At 37.7% G+C, this 17903-nt stretch overlaps 2 protein-coding genes and 1 long non-coding RNA gene across 7 annotated transcripts in view; 2 read left to right on the top strand and 1 right to left on the bottom strand.

Moving 5' to 3' along the window:
- Positions 1 to 4745, top strand: part of LOC140148057 (acylamino-acid-releasing enzyme-like) — a 60326-nt gene extending 55581 nt beyond the window's left edge. For both annotated transcript variants that reach the window (XM_072169905.1, XM_072169906.1), the window contains exons 22-23: positions 1594 to 1700; positions 2949 to 4745. In XM_072169905.1, coding sequence (XP_072026006.1) covers positions 1594 to 1700; positions 2949 to 3048 — 207 coding nt within the window. In that variant the 3' untranslated portion in view covers positions 3049 to 4745. The remainder of the gene's footprint in view (positions 1 to 1593; positions 1701 to 2948) is intronic.
- LOC140148067 (uncharacterized) overlaps positions 1 to 17903 on the bottom strand; it is a 467679-nt gene that overhangs the window by 447550 nt on the left and 2226 nt on the right. The window lies entirely within an intron of this gene.
- Positions 8580 to 17903, top strand: part of LOC140148064 (acylamino-acid-releasing enzyme-like) — a 66919-nt gene continuing 57595 nt past the window's right edge. Inside the window, exons 1-4 of one of the 4 annotated variants that reach the window (XM_072169917.1) lie at positions 8580 to 8666; positions 15891 to 16138; positions 16624 to 16714; positions 17583 to 17658. In XM_072169917.1, coding sequence (XP_072026018.1) covers positions 15918 to 16138; positions 16624 to 16714; positions 17583 to 17658 — 388 coding nt within the window. In that variant the 5' untranslated portion in view covers positions 8580 to 8666; positions 15891 to 15917. Of the gene's footprint in view, positions 8667 to 14946; positions 15190 to 15890; positions 16139 to 16623; positions 16715 to 17582; positions 17659 to 17903 lie in introns of those variants that run through there. The other 3 variants (XM_072169918.1, XM_072169915.1, XM_072169916.1) reach the window with 3 other exon arrangements.

The raw sequence follows: 17903 nt of genomic DNA, 5'->3' as shown, positions 1-17903 counted from the left end.
TGTCAATCACTCTCCTAGACGACAGTTGCTTGGCGCTTGTAAACAAATCGAATAATAGTGCTTGACAAGAGCTAAAAAATAGGCTAAAACACATTTTCACACATTTTTTCCGGATTTTTTTATTTCACATGATAAGTAGACATATTTTCTTACGTATAAGGTAATAATATATTTTTTCTGGAGGTAAAGCCCTTCAACACTTTGTTTAACCTTAAGTAATATGAAGTCTTGTTTCATGAAGAAGATTTCTGGAATATAATTTCAGAGATACAGGTTTGAATCTGGGTATTGGATTTGGGCAGAGCTCTAAGAAAAAGCTCAGTCTCACTCAAATTTATTAAAAATGAAATACCATTTTACTCGAGTAGCTTCAAATTTGCACATGATTGGATAGTGCTTAGAATCGCAAATTGAAAACATCCATCAGTTCAAAATTGTTAAGCGCAAAAAACTAATTATACAGTCCCATGTTTTCAAAGAGGGCCAGCATTTTCATGATGAAACTACCATCAAATACAGGGTGTCCCAATAAAAAGAGGCCCCTCATTGCACCCTCTTTTTCTCCTATTTCTGAAAAGTTGATCAAATATATTTTGGTATGTAAAGAAACCTTGAGTTGTTAGCTTTAACAAACCAAGACAATTATATCAATTGGCTCACAACTTTTGAAGATATGCTCTTTTGAAGAAATGTACCAGTTTTTCACTCTGTCCACGGAGAAGGTTTGGCTACTTCAAAGATTGAAAAGAAGTACACATACCATGCATGAATATGAAACATTCCTCAATGATAACTTTATAAAATAACTTTATTTATGGAATGGGCTTTACCGGTGGGTTTATGGGCAATGGATTTTGTTAATAGTGTCATTAATATGTGGGTAAAATGGATGCCGAATGGGACTTCTTTTGTTTTACTTGCAATTACTTATTTTTTCTTGGTCATTTATGCCTTTTTAATTTATTATGTTTCTTACTTTGTTGTTTCTTGCTTTTTTTTTTTAATTTACAACATAAGTCATTTCTCTTTTTAGGATAAAAGGTAGCCCTAAAAGGCTGTTTGGTTTGTCTTTGGTTCTTCTGAAGTGAGTTTACTGTGCTGCTCTGTCCTCTACCTGTTTGCATCCTTAGCGAATACAGGTTTCAGCCCTGGTCCTCATTGCATCAATTATGCTATGCACCATCCTTGTGCGCCGGATACTTCGAATGCATTCAGTAATATGTTTGCGAAGATCTTGGATTTTGCCACAAAGGAAACAAATCAAGTGGTGTGAGGTCTGGTGATCGTGAAGGCCACTGCCACAGCATGAGCCATCCCAACCACTCTGTTTGCTATCCGTGGACAGAGTGAAAAACGGTACTTTTATTCAAAAGGGCATATCTTCAAAAGTTGTGAGCCGATTGAAATAATTGTTTTAGTTTATTAAAGCTAACAATTAAAGGTTTCTTTACATACCAAAATATATTTAATCAACTTTTCAGAAATAGGAGAAAAAGAGGGCGCAATGAGGGGCCTCTGTTTTGGGGACACCCTGTATATGGTACATGACTTTTCATTTTCATTTGTATTGTTTTGATCATATATTAATTTCAGGTGCAGACTCCAATATTACTTATGATTGGTGCAGAAGATAGAAGGGTGCCTCCAAAACAGGGTTATGAATACTACAAAGCAATTAAGGCTAGGGGTGTGCAGACTAAGTAAGTTGATTATTACAATTATAGATTATTTAATCAATCAATCAATCAATCAATCAATCAATCAATATGAATACTACAAGGCAGTTGAAGCTAAGGATGTGGAGACTAATTGAGTTCATTAAGGCCCTGTATCCATAGGCTGTTCCCTTGTGGCGTGTGCCCTTGTTCTTAGTAGCAAAACAAAGGTTCGTTGTATGTGTGGCAGGTCACATAGGAACAAGTGAACACGGAACAAGGGCACACGCCACAAGGGAACAGCCTATGGATACAGGTCCTTATTGTCACATTTTAATGTCTTCGTAATCCGTTAACCATGTTAATTATGACACAGACATGACGCATTGGCATCTGTCCCATTGCGTGTTTGTCACATGGCTTGTACGCCAACGCACTGCATAGTGCACACTTCACAGGGAGTGTGAATTTTTATTGGGTTATCTACATTGGCGACTCCATTATAAATCAACATCTCATGTGTGGGCGATTAAGCTCATGTCTATCATAGGGGGTGTATGAATTTCAACTGGAATTGCCCATTTCACTATAGTTATGAGAAACTATGAGCTTTTAATAAAAGTTTTATGTGGTACCAAAATCTACATTTTGATGGGGCAAAGTGTGGAGAATGATGCTGTAAATCAGGTCATTCACCTTTAAAAGGAAAATTTTAATAAAGAAGAACAAAAAGTAAAAACCAGGATGAAAGGCTCAAAATAGCGGGACAAAATTGACCAAAAGCTGGAATGTGCATCTTCCTTTGGCCCGGTTTTAGGCCACAATTGTCCAAATGTCCCATTTTAGCATTAAATTGTGCGTTTGTTGTCAGCAATTTACAATGCATTGCAGACATTTTCAATGGTGGTATTTACGAATGAAAAAGGGAAACATTTTGTCCCCACCCACCACCTTTTAAAACTTGAGCACCCTGGTGGAAAAAGTTTGGGCCAACAATTAACAAGTTTAGTCTGCTAACAATATTTCCGTCGGCAAAAAAGGTTGTACACCTCGTCCAACTGGTTTAGCGATGGGCCTATCAGCGGGATGATTTGGAAATTTTGACACCCTTAGCTTAATGGTCCCGGTATGCCCCCTGCTTTTAACTGCGTCACTTGCACACTAAATATGGTGACAAAATATCTGTAGAAATGGGCTTATTAATATTAAAATAAAAATATATTAAATCCAGAAATCATCTGTTTGTTTGTTTTTACATTCTAAAAACATAAACTTCTGAATTTTTATTTGCAGATTGTATGTGTATGCTGACAACAACCATGGCCTTTCCAAAGTAGACTGTAACGCAGACGTTACAATGAATATGTATCAGTGGTTTATGAAGTACCTATGAGACTGTTCAAAGGCTATACCTTATTTTATGCACAATCCTGGAACCTGGGAATTGGGGGTTGTGCTGATAACAGACCAGTACAGTGATGTGTACCTTGTGGTGCACAAGACCAGTGGATTAAGGGGACTTTTGAACCACATGGCACTACATACCTACTTCACTCAGAATGGTCTGAAGGAGACATGGGTGAGGATAAGGTTTACCACATTGACCCACAAACCTTGTTTTGAAACTAATGCCTGAAGTTTGACCAAGTAATTGCTAGATTACTGCTAAGACTACTCAGCTACCTCACTATCTTGTATAAACATAGAGAAAAAAAAGGTCTGAATTATTGTATTGCCATGTATATTGTATACCGGTAAGTGCCATTGTATAAGTGTAGTCAGTCAACTTTAGTTGTTGAACACCAATGAAGACATTCCAGAGTAATTTTAAATTAAATTATAGTCCATAGGATATCATTACTGAGAAACTTGATCCACCTGGTTGAGAAGTAAATTTTGTGTTTAACGAACCCCATGAGAACAACCTGCCTATTGGCCAAAATGAATATTGTGTCCAATTTTGAACCAATCATCTGTAAATGCAAGTTTGACCAAATAGTTTAAAGCCTAGTCATAATTGGCAATTGAAATGAGCAGTAATCAACCAATCAGAAATGCTGATAGATGACCAGTAGTGTCCAGGGGGTTAATATTATCTGTTACAGCTACAGTGATTCCTGGAATATGATGTTTACACCAAAATGACATTGTGTTGATACCTAGCAATAACATCCAAAGGTCCAATGAAATTTATGAGGTGTCACCGAAGCTGAAACGAATAATAATACCCTAGCATCCCAGCTTTTTTTTTCCAAAGTAAAAGTTCTAATACCAATTGAATACCTGAGTGGAAGAAGGGCCCAACTCCATCAAAACTGTTTTTGAGATATTAAGAAAAAACTAAATATTTGGAAAAGTTTTATAGACAGAACGTTTTCATCTTTAGGGGATCTTTAATACATGAACATACAATAGTACATACATTAGAAATTATATATGATGTTTCCATGGCAACGGTACAGGTCTTAATACGAGCTGGAGTTGGGCCCTTCTTCCACTAATATACTGCAAGTGGTAGTTCTGTGTTAAAAATAGCTACAGAAATTAGGTAATCACCATTAATTGCTCAAGTAGAACTCATGTAATATGTTAGCAAGAAAATTTATTGTAGTGAAAAGCAGATTTCATGGATGAACAGAATTCCTCTTTAACACTATATTTGTGGAAGAAGGGCCCAACTCCATGGAGTTGGGCCTTTCTTCCATGAAAACCATGATTAAGTGTATGTGGAAGACTATTTAGAGAGTGGATTTTGGCTCATCTTTCACACACAAGGAAGATCAGTCTGCTGGCAATAAAATGCTGGATCTAACTCATTTTTGTAAAAAATTGGAGTTGGGCCCTTCTTCCACTCAGGTATTCAATTATATACAATGCATCCAAAAAGTGCAAGGAAATTAATGAGTTGACATGGTAGTTGAAACAGATAGTAAAATGTATTGTACATGTACAAAAAAGTTAGACCGGGTCGGCGGGTCTAAAGTTAGACCTGGTCTAAGTGGAATTTAGTTCCATCATTAAGGGGTGGGGTATGAACGTTTGGACAGTATTTATTTGGGACATTAGAGCACATCAGACATATCGAATTACATTCTGAATACGAAGAATGTCATTCTGATATCAAATAATTTTGATTTTTGAAATTCGCAATGTAATACACATTTTATGGCAAATCATTAAAAATTGATATTTTTGATATTTAACAGTACTTGAAGTAAACTTTATAAATCTGATGATTTATACTTAAAGTGTATGTAGGTGGGATGAAAAGCCGACGATCAATTGAAAATTTTGACCTTTCAGTAGTGAAGATATGGATTTTTTTCCCAAAACACAAAAAAAAATTAGGTCTTTTTGGGAAAAAAATCCATATCTTCAATATGAAAGGTCAAAATTTTCAATTGACCGTCGGGTTTTCCTCCCTGCTACATACACTTTAAGAATATATCATTAGATATATATAATTTACTTCGAGGACTGTTATATATCAAAAATTTGAAAAATATCAAATTTTTATAATTTGTCATAAAATTTGTATTATATTGTGATTTTCAAAAAATGAAAATTATTTGATATCAGAAAGACATGCTTCAGATTCAGAATGCAATTCGATAGGTCTGAGGTGCTCTCATGTCCCACAAAAAATACTGTCAAAACGCAATAAACGCCATTTTAGATCCCTTAAGAAAATCTAAAGAAAAATGTCCTTTCTCCTGGTACTAAATTCCACTTAGACCAGGTCTAACTTTAGACCTGGTCTAACTCTTTTGTGCATACGGACCAAAATAACCAAAGACATTATACTCAAATATTATACCAATTCAAAATTGTGCCATAGGTAACTCTATTGTAAATTTGCCATCTTAGTTTGTTGCTCATGTTTTCTCAGAGATTACGATGCATCGTTTAGCCGCAACCACATCGCTTAGAATTTGTGTAGTATTTTAAGCGCTGTTGGTACATGTGCGATATATCTATGCCAAACACATAAATGAACAAATCCCGAGGTACATTAAGTGGCCTCCATGAGCGATACACAAACATGGCGAAGTCAGTACTCTTTGATTCTACCTTATTGAAGATGACCTATACCTCAGTACAATTTGCATAGCAATTCTATGTTTACTTGGGGAATCTAGACTAAATCCTTCAGTCTTCTAACCTATATGCATGGTCGCTTCACCATGCTTCGGTAGGCAGAAGGGCCTACAGAGTTAGGCTATTGGGTGATCTTGTAAATTGGATGGTTTCCAGAAATAGAAATACAGAACTAGGCACAAATCTTGAAGTGTTATCTGAAATCACAAGTTGTCACTAAAAGGGTGTCAGATTTGCTTATGTCTGAAAGCAATCCAATCAAGGATATATACCAAATACATTTTACACGTACAATGGAATGGATCTCAAATAAAAAAAAATTTCCCAATAGCTAGACCACGCTTTCACCCTGATGTGGCAGTGACGTCAATGCGTCGAAGCAGATGTTTTGCTCGTGCATCTATGCGGCGTCTTTAAGCAAATGCTAGCGTTTTGAGGCTGTGCCTAATAACATCAATACCACATCAGGGTGGAAAATGGTATAGGAGACCAAGGTCAGTTTTATACTCCTGTGGTTTCAATCTCTTGTATGGGGGAAATGAGGGAAGCTAAATGGATGGTGGGTGGGGGGGGGGGGTAAAAGTCAGAATCCTGTGCCTACAGTTTTTTGCCCAATATACTAGTAGTGGGATTGTCTGTGATTCTTTGTTCCAATGGAGGACCAAGCCCAAATTTGGGCTGCTACTGATGAAAGCTTAACCAAAATCCAAAATTCTATTGATGTTGAGAATCAGTCAAGAAATTGTATCTATATAGTCTCCTACTTGGTAAAACTACTTGGTCTTTGTAAACTCACAATCATGCACTGCACAATATTAATAATAATAATAGCTGTGCACAGATATTATATTTCCTTGTTGTTACATTTAATTATGCAAAACATCCATGGATATAACTTTGTAATGTAAATCAGTCAGTAGCATAAATGCAGACTTATTTGTATGAAGTCCAAACCAAGGGATGTATGTTTGTAATACAACTCTCAAATTGAAGTGCAATATATCTTTTTGTTAATTAATTCTTTTTAGATCAGCGTGGTCTTTAATTTAGCTTATTCAAGGGAGTCCAAATTGTCTTTTGGGTGGGTTGGAATTTTTTTAATTAAGAAATAAAGCTAAAATAATGTGTGTATTTCACATGTGTTACTGGGGAGCAAACTCCATAAAGACCATCTGACTGCCCTCCATTGAACCCAAACTTGGGGCTACTTGGATTGTGCATACTGTTAACTGTTCCATCATCCTTAGTTTACAGGCTGCAAAAATAATCAGGAACAATCCATAAAACTTAAAAAAATCATGTTCATCCCCTAGGTTCATCCCCAGGGATCTGGAAGCCCGGAAGGCAATTAAAAAATTATATTAAAAAAAAAATAAGGCAATGTATGTGGGTTTGTTTGCCTTGCTACACTTGTATAATTTAGTGTATCTCATGCAAAAACTGAAACAATGGGTGTTGTGTCAAAAACTATTTCAAATAAACTTGTGATATAAAAGTGTGAAATCTGTTACTCTTTTTTATTTCACCTGAACTATATATGTTCAGGATGAGCCGTAGTAATACAATACTATATGAACATGTGAATTGGGGATCCGCAAGACCTATGCATGGAGATCAGGGGCGTCGCTAGACCAATATGATTCGGGGGGGGGGGGACTAAAAATTGGGTCAACAAAACGATTTTGTTTAGGAAACAATTAAAGAACATGTTGCTCTAATCTGCCTGTTTATGTTGAGACATGTTTAATTTAATAGAACTTGAGGCTATATAAACGTGCATTTAAAAATGTTTGGAACATTTTGGTCTGCACCCCTTTCCCCCCCCCACTTTCTAGATTCTTAAGTATTAGTACAAAGTAAGTATGTTCAGTGTTTAGGTGTGGCGCAATAATTATATGTACCCGGGTGGTGACTTATAGGGAGGGGGGGGGCAAGGATTTTTGGCAGGCCAAAAGGGGGGGGGCAAGCATTTTTAGGCAGGTCGAAAGGGGGGGAGCGATTTTTGGCAGGTCGAAAGAGGGGGGGGCAAGCGATTTTGGCACATTTTGTGGACACCGCTTTCTATATTAGAATGCTGGACGGTTCGCACCCTTTAAATATGGGGCGCGTGCACTTTCTCCCCCTTTCTATTTCGCACCTGTGCACTTTCGCCCCCTTGTTATACCGCGGGTATTGTTACACCCTAAAAGGTGTAGGAAAACGTTGGGAACACATTCAAATGTGCAAAATTTCCTGCTCGCTGCACTTGCAATATATGATAATTGATAAAGATAATTAAAGGTTTTAAATTCAGCTTCCCAAAAATCTTGCATGTGTAAGGAAAGGGGGGGGGGGGCAAAACATTTTTGGCATGTCAAAAGGGGGGGGCGTGGTAAAGGTTTTTTAGCACGTCAAAAGGGGTGCAAAGATTTTTTGGCACGGTCAAAGGGGGGGCAAGTGATTTTTGGCAGACCAATTTGAGAATTCACCACCCTAGGGTACACAGCACCACCCCTTAGATGCATTGTCCCCCCCCCCTCCCAAAAAAGGGGGGGGGCAAAGGTTTTGGCAGGTGGGGGAGTGGCAGGTCTAGGAGCTCCTAGGAGGAAAACATTTGGCATGCCGGGGTTACAGAAATTTTACTGCACAGCCCAGGGTAATAGGAGACCCCTTATTTTTGGTTGGATTCCGAAGGAATACCCCGGGTAGGGATGATGACGGTGTGTGCTGTCAACACAGACGTTATTTCCCGTCTGACACGTGCGTTTGTTATTGTTTTGGTTTGGCCAACAACCTTTGACCCAATACTTGACCTGTTGCACCTTCATTGACCTCTGCTGTACGATAGCTGCATCTTTACACTGGAATATTTCTGCAAGTCTTTGAATAGGTTTGTGTTGTTCAAGGAGGGAGTAGACTGCGATAACTCATACGGTAGGCATACGGTAGGCTTTGACAAACGGGTGCAGGATTTAGTGTACATATTTTGTAAAAAAAACTTTTAAGCTTACTCGACTTGCATTCGGGTCATATATGCATTGTATAGGTATGCTAGGTGAATTACAATTTGCCATCAAACTGCATCATTTTACATATCAAATTAAAGCCCTTGAGTAAAGAAAGCCAAAACTGAAAACATTTTTGTCATAGCACTTTCCGTAACAAAGTTACATCTTGTCAAAGATTTACTTTCATCAAAAAGATTCTGCTAGCAAAATTTAGACTGGATCCTTCAGTCTTTCAACAACTACGCACGGTCATCGGGTTGTGCTGTTGGCGAATAAGGCAACGTGAAGGATTGTGGGTAAATAAAAGGCGCCGCCATTAGAGGCCAGATGGATTCAGGCTAAGCAAAATTCCCCAAAAAGGCATTGAGGGGTGTTTCTAGATCTTAGTCTCATGGCGATAGCAGCTTTTTTTAATGGAACTGCTATCAAAATCCCTCTAAAATTCCATATGCGACTTGATTATCACCATAAAAAATCATATATTTGGGTCAAGTGAAGTATAGAAAACATATTTATGTAGGTTTCCTTCACCGACCTATCCTCGAAAAAAATGTAAATTTCTATGTAAATATGCATTGTGTTTGGGCCCCGGTCTCGGCGAATTTCGCTGACTAGCAAATGTGTTAACTAAGGTTTGCCTGGGATACCTACATTGTATGCATACAGCCACAGGTCATGCATTATTATTGTGTGATTGATTGGTGTTGGTCATGTCATATAAACATGGATATACATTTAAAGTTAATTTTTTATTTCTTCTGTGGGCTATGCGTATTGCGCACACGAGGCTGACGAGCGGTCGAGCGTATTAACAGTCACAGGCGATCGATCACGCTGATGATTGGCTGATTTAAGGGTTATAACTAGTCCGAATAATCAGTCCCAGAACAAAAGATTAATTTCTGACATGATCGTGTTCTGGGTCCATTTGGGGTCTGAACTGTTTCCATATGAAATGTTGATGGCAAATTGGACAAAAGAAGCACATGGTTCTACTTGACAGCTTTTTAATCCCTATTCATGTTACGTGAATCATGCTATTGTGGACCATCCTTCTGATACTTGAGTGTTTGGAAAAGCGGAACGGTCTTTTGTCTAACTCTCTGTTTGTAAACAGACGAGGAGGTCGAAATTGTCATCCTCGCCGAATAGCAAAGTCAGCGTAATACTAGTAAGTACGGCACTGAGTGTAAACATGGTTAATGACTGTGCATCAGTTGTTTTGAGGGTATTGTGAAATATCTAAACATTGTGCTTTGGAACCGAGGATATTATATTCCGAGGTCCAGCACAATGTTTAGATATGATCACAATACCCGAAAAAATAATCAATGCAAAGTCATTAAGTTAACCTCATTCATAAACCTCCATCACTTTTTACTTTTTAATTCAGTTTACGATGTCACATGTTCTTCTGTTAAATTTGAAAACAGAATTAACACAATTTTAACTGTACATATCTTATTCTTTGTTTTCCCTGTAAAAAATCAAATAAGCCCTTTCGCAATTTCAGATCATGGTGCATCATGGGTAAATATTTGCCAATAAAATTGGAGATAAACACGATGAGGCTACTACTGTACATTTCCAATGTGGTGAACTGTGCCGTTGCATAAAAACATCTTGTTCTGGGATTTTGCCAATTAACTTCATGATATCAATATATTTAATCAAATACAATGTATCATGAAGTACAAAATAATCGGCATAATTCCAGTACAAGATGTTTTTATGCAAACGGCACAGTTCACCGCATTGGAAACGCACTGCAGCCTCCTCGTGTTTATCTCTCGTTGAAGAACTGTGTGACGATGTCTGAGCATGCGCAGTTGCAATTTTCCGAAATTGCGAAAGGGCTTATAGCCCATTTAAAAGGGCATTTTGTGATCCATGCACAGCCTCATCCCCCCACTTTTCTCAAAAATTTTTTATACCACTGGAAACCTCTGGTTACATAATGTATATATCAAAATTTCTTGCAAATTAGTTCGTTTAGCAAAAATATCGTCAAATTTGAATTTCGTTCTGCTATACCAGAACGAAATTACAACAGTAGCCTATAATCATGCATAACTCGCAAGTTCACGCAAAATCGAATCAACTGAAATTTTGAGAATAACTTTTTCGTGAATATCTACTGAAAAATGGCATAAAAAGAGAATGCTAGGATCACGAAATCCTCCTTTTAAAATAAGAAGATATCAATAGCGACCAATCACGCAATCATGCGATATCCAAATGCGGCGGCCAGCGCTTTGCGTACATTGTTCAATGCATAACATGTCACGCTGCACGGTCATTGTAGAGCGTACTTTTAGCTACGTCACGAGACGCGGTCATTATACTTTTTCAATGACCTGCATTTGCGTCCGCATAAACCGGATGTTATTATATGTGATTAGATCGCACTTGCTGCGATATTAATGAATATCTTACAATTGACCACGCTGAGTGCCATATTTTCTGTCAAACAAACTGCACGCGCGCTGGCTGCCGTATTTGGATTGCGCGCTACCATAGCACATTGTGATACGCACTTTTGTTATTGGACGTCCTGTGTTAGTCTGATCAATTTCTGGAAAGGGAAGATGTAAAAATCATCTATTTTTACAAACTTTTGAGCAAAATTTTGGGTTATTTCGTAAAGTAAAGAGATCGAAGTGGCGGTATATGAATGAGGTTAATAACTTTGCATCAGTAAAATGTCGGGCATTGTGAAAAATCTAAACAGTTTTTTGCTTTGGACCTCGGTTCTAAAGGCAAATGAATAAAGGTAGAGTTAAAATTTTATTTAATTTTTTTTTCAAATTTGAAAGAAGAAAATTAGGTGACACAGGTGGAATTAAAAAAGTGAAAAGTGATGGTTACAAGGTCTTAGCCAGCCATTTGTCTTTAGGGTAAATGTGAAATACATGTACGGTACATGTATACATGTACCGCACAGTGTCGACAGCCTCTAGGTAATTACAGGGATAAGGAAAGTTGGGATAAGTCTCCTAGTCAAAAAATATATGGTATGGAAGCCGCCATTATCCTGCCATCGCAGAGGGCCACTACCGCGATTTCTACCGCTGCATCGCGTCCATACTCCAAGTAATAAAATTAACCGTAAAAATCACGGCTTGCTGCATCCAAGGTTGCATTTTCAAGCCTGCTAAAATGTATTTTTTTCAAATGTTAAACAGCTATTCTTAATATTCTAATTACATTTTTAGCGCATCCATGAATTAATTTTTATTAAATGCATCCAATCGACCAATAATCCCACTATCCGGGCCAAGTTATACAAGAAAATACTGTTTTCAAACACGAACATTAACCCCGGTAATTCGCCTACACGTAAGACTTGGCGATAGTCTATTTGGATCATCGTTGTCAAGCTGGAGGATTGACCCCGATGATTGACAGTTGGGAACACGTACTGTACGCCGTAGCCATGGTAGCGGGGTGCTAACGGATGCAGCTGTAAGCACCCTGGCGCTTTGTTAGCACCCCATGGCGGCCCCCATACGTGTGTCAAATTTTGTGGTTCGAGGCAACTTCTGTACAGCATACTGTAGCGTGCAAATTTGGCCAAATTTGGAGAATCGTCGAATCACTGTCAACGCCTGATAATTACTTTTCCCTGAAATGAATGGTGTCCTAATTCTCCGTTGGTGAGCGACGGCGATTAGTATTTCACCAATAAGATAGCCCGCCTTTCGAACGCAAGAAAAGGAGTCCTATCTGATTGGCTCGAAACCGATCGCTAGATCGCTCAAGTATGAGTGTAAAAACTCAGATGTGGAGATTCCATTTAAATCAATATTCTATTATTGATGCAGATAAAGGAAGTTGTAGCTGTTCACAGTGCTGTATTGTATTAGACTTGTGATTTAATATTCTATAGCCAGTGTACAGCACCATGGTCTGAGCTGAATGGGCTATGCTTGGTGTTTTCATAATAATAATATTCTCAAACAGTTGAATATATCACATTATTATCGTATGATTTAAAAATGTTTCTGTGAAAATGCAGTAAAATATATGTGTTTAAAGAAAACAGCAATCGCAGCTGAGTGTATTGAATTTCCAGTTAGTACATTGAAAACAAAACCTGTGTTTATACATGACAACAAATCAAATTTTCTTGTAATGGCAACGCCATATGGGGTACTGAGCATGCGCAGATCATATAAACGTGTATGAATGGAAACACTGCGGTATCTCATATGACCCATTCCATGTCAACTCAGGGATGTGCACGCAGCACCTCTTCAATTTTTTTTTTTCTGTGTGGTGGTAGATATTGATGAGAAAGTAAAAATCCGAAAATTTGAGCTTCATACTCCATTTAGTTTTCCTGTGGCATCAATTTGAAATTTAGGGGGTCAGCATAAAAAATGTGTAAATGCTTGAAAGACGTTTGGAGGTCCATAAATGTATAAAGGGAACCCTTTACAACTTTGAAAAGTATGTATCCTGGGATACTTATTTGTGTAGAATTCAAATCTGGCATCAGAAAACTTGTAACTCCTTTACTTCAAAAAGATATAGGGCCCTCAAAATGCAACTTCGTCCATCCAGGACCACCTTTGGGGGGTCAGAACTCCAAAAGTAAAAATAATTTTATTGTCCATTTTTTTGCCAGTCAGAGCCCTTAGGTAGGACATTACTCTTATCCAATATTGAGCCTATTAGAATACTTTTAGCTGAGATATTACCCATGCAAAACCCCAATTGTACATTTTTTGTACATTTTGACCCCCTGAAAACCAATGTCAGACAATTTGACCCACCATCAACTTCAGGTATGTTGAAGATATGTCCTTGGACAACATTTCTGAGAGATATTGGCTTGGGGTCTCGATGGCTTCAACACATTAGTTAGGTTTGCATTCTCCATAGAGTTGTACACATTTTTGATTTCACAATGTATAATGACTTTAAGTATTCTAATAGGCTCAATATTGGATAAGAGTAATGTCCTACCAAAGGGCTCTGACTGGCAAAAAAATGGACAATACAATTATTTTTACTTTTGGAGTTCTGACCCCCAAAGTTAGTCCTGGATGGACGAAGTTGCATTTTGAGGGCCCTATATCTTTTAAAGTAAAGGAGTTACAAGTTTTCTGATGCCAGATTTGAATTCTACACAAATAAGTATCCCAGGATACATACTTTTCAAAGTTGTAAAGGGTTCCTTTATACATTTATGGACCTCCAAACGCCGCCTTTCGCTAAGCATTTACACATTTTTTATGCTGACCCCCTAAATTTCAAATTGATGCCACGGAAAACGAAATGGAGTATGAAGCTCAAATTTTCGGATTTTACTTTCTCATCAATATCTACCACCACACAGAAAAAGAAAAAATTGAAGAGGTGCTGCGGTGCACATCCCTGGAGTTGACATGGAATGGGTCATATCTTGTAAGTGATATGCTTAGCCTGAGTCGCTCGGCCTATCTTGAACAAAATCGCCATGCGTAGCTTTTGAAGAAAGAGTGGATTTGCTGTACTATCACAGCAATTTTTGACACAAAGATATAGGGATGATGACTCTGTGTACCGGGTATCTAAACATTGTGCTGCACTCCCTGGGATATTCCTTGGTTCCAAAGTGCAATGTTACGTAGATATTTCACAATACCCTCCAAACATTTGTGTGCGCAGTCATATAACCTTTAAACACTCACTGCCCTTGATACAAATTTTTAACCATGAGGCCGGGGTTCAATTCCCTGCAGTGCCACATGTGAGTTTGGTTGCCGATCCATGCTCACGAGTCCTCACAGGTTTTTCACCGGGTGCTCCGGTTTTCCTCCTGCATCTAAACTCAGACCTCTTCCCATAGCCCTGTCCAGTCATATCAGGATGGCATCCCTTGAATTTAGTAGCCTCTGAGCTCTATTCGGCCGAATGTTATAAATAGAACTTAAATGAAATTAAATTAGATTTCATAGGCTTGGTAAAAGAAGAAAAAAATGTAAGAACTTTTTTCAATATACCCTTGACAGAACCATGGCTAAATTATTGCAGTTGAAGATGACCTTCTCAACTTTTGAAGAGTTTGAAGACGTCTTTAATGAATACCAAAGTCTGAAAAAAGTACAGTACATGAAAAAAGACAGTCGTTACATTGCATCGGCAAGAAAACGCCTCCAAAAGAGACACTTAAATGACAAGTTGAAATATTACTATGTCATCTACAATTGCATACATAGCGGTGCATATCACTCACGAGCCAGGTCCGCAGGAGTCATGAACATGTTACACTAAAGAGTAACTGTCCTTCAACAATCAGATTGTCCGCATCGGAACTAGTGGTGACATACTTTGATGAAACCCACAACCATGAGCTTGGTGATTTTGTGCTCCTGCAGAGGACAAAGGAAGAGGATAATATACATGTAGTAGAAGTTAAAAGGAAAATGGAAGAAGCAGGATCTAGCAGACCAAGAGCAAAGGTGAGAGGTCATGTCCAGTGAAATTTATGACAGTTGAAAATTTGTTTTGCTTGATTTTTGTTTTTGTTTTGGGGATTTCTTAATTATTTTGTGAATATGTACGGTACATGAGCTTCAATGACTTCAACTTGTGCTTTGTGTGCATGTTTTTTGAAACCTACATGTAACATAATGTTCCTCTCAAAACACCATTATCCAAAACAGAAATAAAATTGCCTGTAGTTGGTGGCTCTATAGAGAAATGATTTGAAGTATGTGGAATTTCTGTCATAATTAAAACAGTATGTGTTCATGGACATGGTCTCTACCCTTGACTGGAATCAATCTTCAACTGCACTCTGCAAAGTGCTTCTCTCAGAATACTTAATACATGTAGTGACATGTGAAACTCAAGTTATTTGAATAATGTAGTAAAAGGCAACAAAAAACACCTTGTTCAACGGGCAGACAGACCTTTCAAGTAGTTTTTTAAGCAAATTAATCTAAAAATTACCAAAAGCTGCAAATAAATAACTTTTTACACAAAAACAGCTGATTTTATTTGCATATTTCCATCAATTTTGGCCAATACATGTAAATGGGCTGATTTTGTATGCATACAGCAAATAAAAAAGAAATCCCAAACACAAAATTTGGGTTGGTTGGGGTCTTTTTCATCACCTAAATGCATCATTTTCTTTTATTTTATATTTCAATAACAGAGAGCAAAATACTATCCACCAACAGCAATGGACAAAGCAGCCACTTTATTCCGTCAACTTGCAAAGAATCCATCGGTCGTCCGTTCTCATCTGCACAAGACTCAACAGGATTGCTATTCTGTCTCAACAGTCTGGAGCCAAAGAGACTTGGAACGAGGTGAAAGTGTTAAATTCAACACTACACATGTAGTGTTTGCTGATACCCAGAAGGCAGCAAGAGTGGCCACTTCTACGGAGTCACAAGAGGAGTGAGTCAATGAACTAATTTTCAATCAAAACACCAACTGGTTTTCAATCTGTTTTGTTGCTTTATTGGCTGCTTCTTCAATGTTTGTATGTTTTTCGGTTTTGCCTTGTTTTCTCCCTTTTAGATTAATTTTTGTTTGCTTTATATAGGCCAGGCTTTCCTTAATATATATCAATATCTTCCAGCCAGGTATCTTCCACCCCCAGTTGCCCCTCCCCCCCCCTCCTAAAAAACAAAACCTCCAGGTTTCATACCCAATATTTTACACGCATATTATAGTTTTACAGTTGGTAAACAGTCAAAACCATAACATCCTTGGGTGGTTTGGTCAGATGCTCTATAAGTGTTGTCCAGGCTGTATAGTATTTTGTAGTGTATGCTGACGTTAGGGATTAATTGAAAAAGTGCTTTATTCAAGGTATTGAAGTTTAGTTGCAAGAATAAGATGCCAATCCCAATGCAGTGTATTTTCTTGGTTTTCTTTAGGTTACTGTGCAGTTTGAGTCCTTCAAGAAAACAAAAGGCCATTGTACAACAAGTGAAGAATAAGAAAGGAGATGAGAAACAATACCTTGAGGTAGGTCACATTTTATACTAGATTCACAATAATTGATGAATTCTTTATTAATTACTCCTCAAATAAGGCTGAACTAAGGTAATTTCAAATACTAAAATTCATGGCTTTCCCTGCTAACCCTAACACTGGACACTACAATTTGTCCACTCTGTGAAGTACAAAGTGACAACACACGCGTATACAGCACGTTAACAGTGTGTAGTGCTGCGTCTCTGCTGCAGGTACATGCGTGCCTAAAAAGTAGGCACAATGTGTGCGTCCGCGTCGGTATTTGTACTTCAGTGTAGACTGACTGTACAGCTCTTTGTTGCTTTCGTCCTGATATGAGATTGGTGTTAATTAAAATCTAGGAGATGGGCTGTATGCTTCACCTTGGCAGGGCATAAGACAATGTGAGACGTAAAATATGGATGTGAGGATCGGATATGAGATTACCTGTGTAATAACTGTGAACTCAGGTAGTCCATTGGTATAACTCTTAACTAGTAATTGTGAGGTTCGGGGTTCAAACCCCGCTGAGTCCAGATATTTGTGCTCTCTCAAATTATTATATGTGATGCGATCAAGCAAAATCAGTCAGAACTCAGAAATATTGATTTTGAGATATAGCCAAACAAACAAACTATTTCCTTTTGTTCCCAGTTGTTTTGGAAACTCTTTAATATAATGTATCTTTGGAACTGGTTGTTTAATTTCAATGGGGTTTGCTGCAAAATCCATATTTAAAAATGCTTTTTATTATCCTATAAGAAACTGAAAATTTGATATTTCCGAGTTCCGACTGATTTTGCTTGATTGCATCACATATGTCAGTTTGCTTGAGCTTCATCAAGTCATTAAAAATTTTTTTAATGTGTTTGTTGTACAGATATGGGGTCCTAATGGCAAGGAGCAAAGTATAGATCTGGAAGCTTTAGATAAACATGGAAAAGTTTACGATGATGGTAAGGAAAAATTGATATTACATTATAAGAAATAAGACATCACCACAGAGTATCATGTATAACAAATACATTTTCAGCAAATATAGCAGCTGCAGCTGGTGTGTAAAATAACACTTTGGTGATTTGGTGTCCATTTCAGTATCATAAACATCAGCATCATCAAATTTTATCCAATAAAACGCTTCTATTGTTGAAGGTTAAATACGATTACACAGGTTTCAATGGGAAAATGGCTAATTTCGGGT

This window comes from Amphiura filiformis, chromosome 3 (genome assembly GCF_039555335.1).
Source record: "Amphiura filiformis chromosome 3, Afil_fr2py, whole genome shotgun sequence".
In the NCBI taxonomy this organism is placed as follows: Eukaryota; Metazoa; Echinodermata; class Ophiuroidea; order Amphilepidida; family Amphiuridae; genus Amphiura; species Amphiura filiformis.
This window is presented reverse-complemented; position numbering and strand designations above follow the sequence as displayed.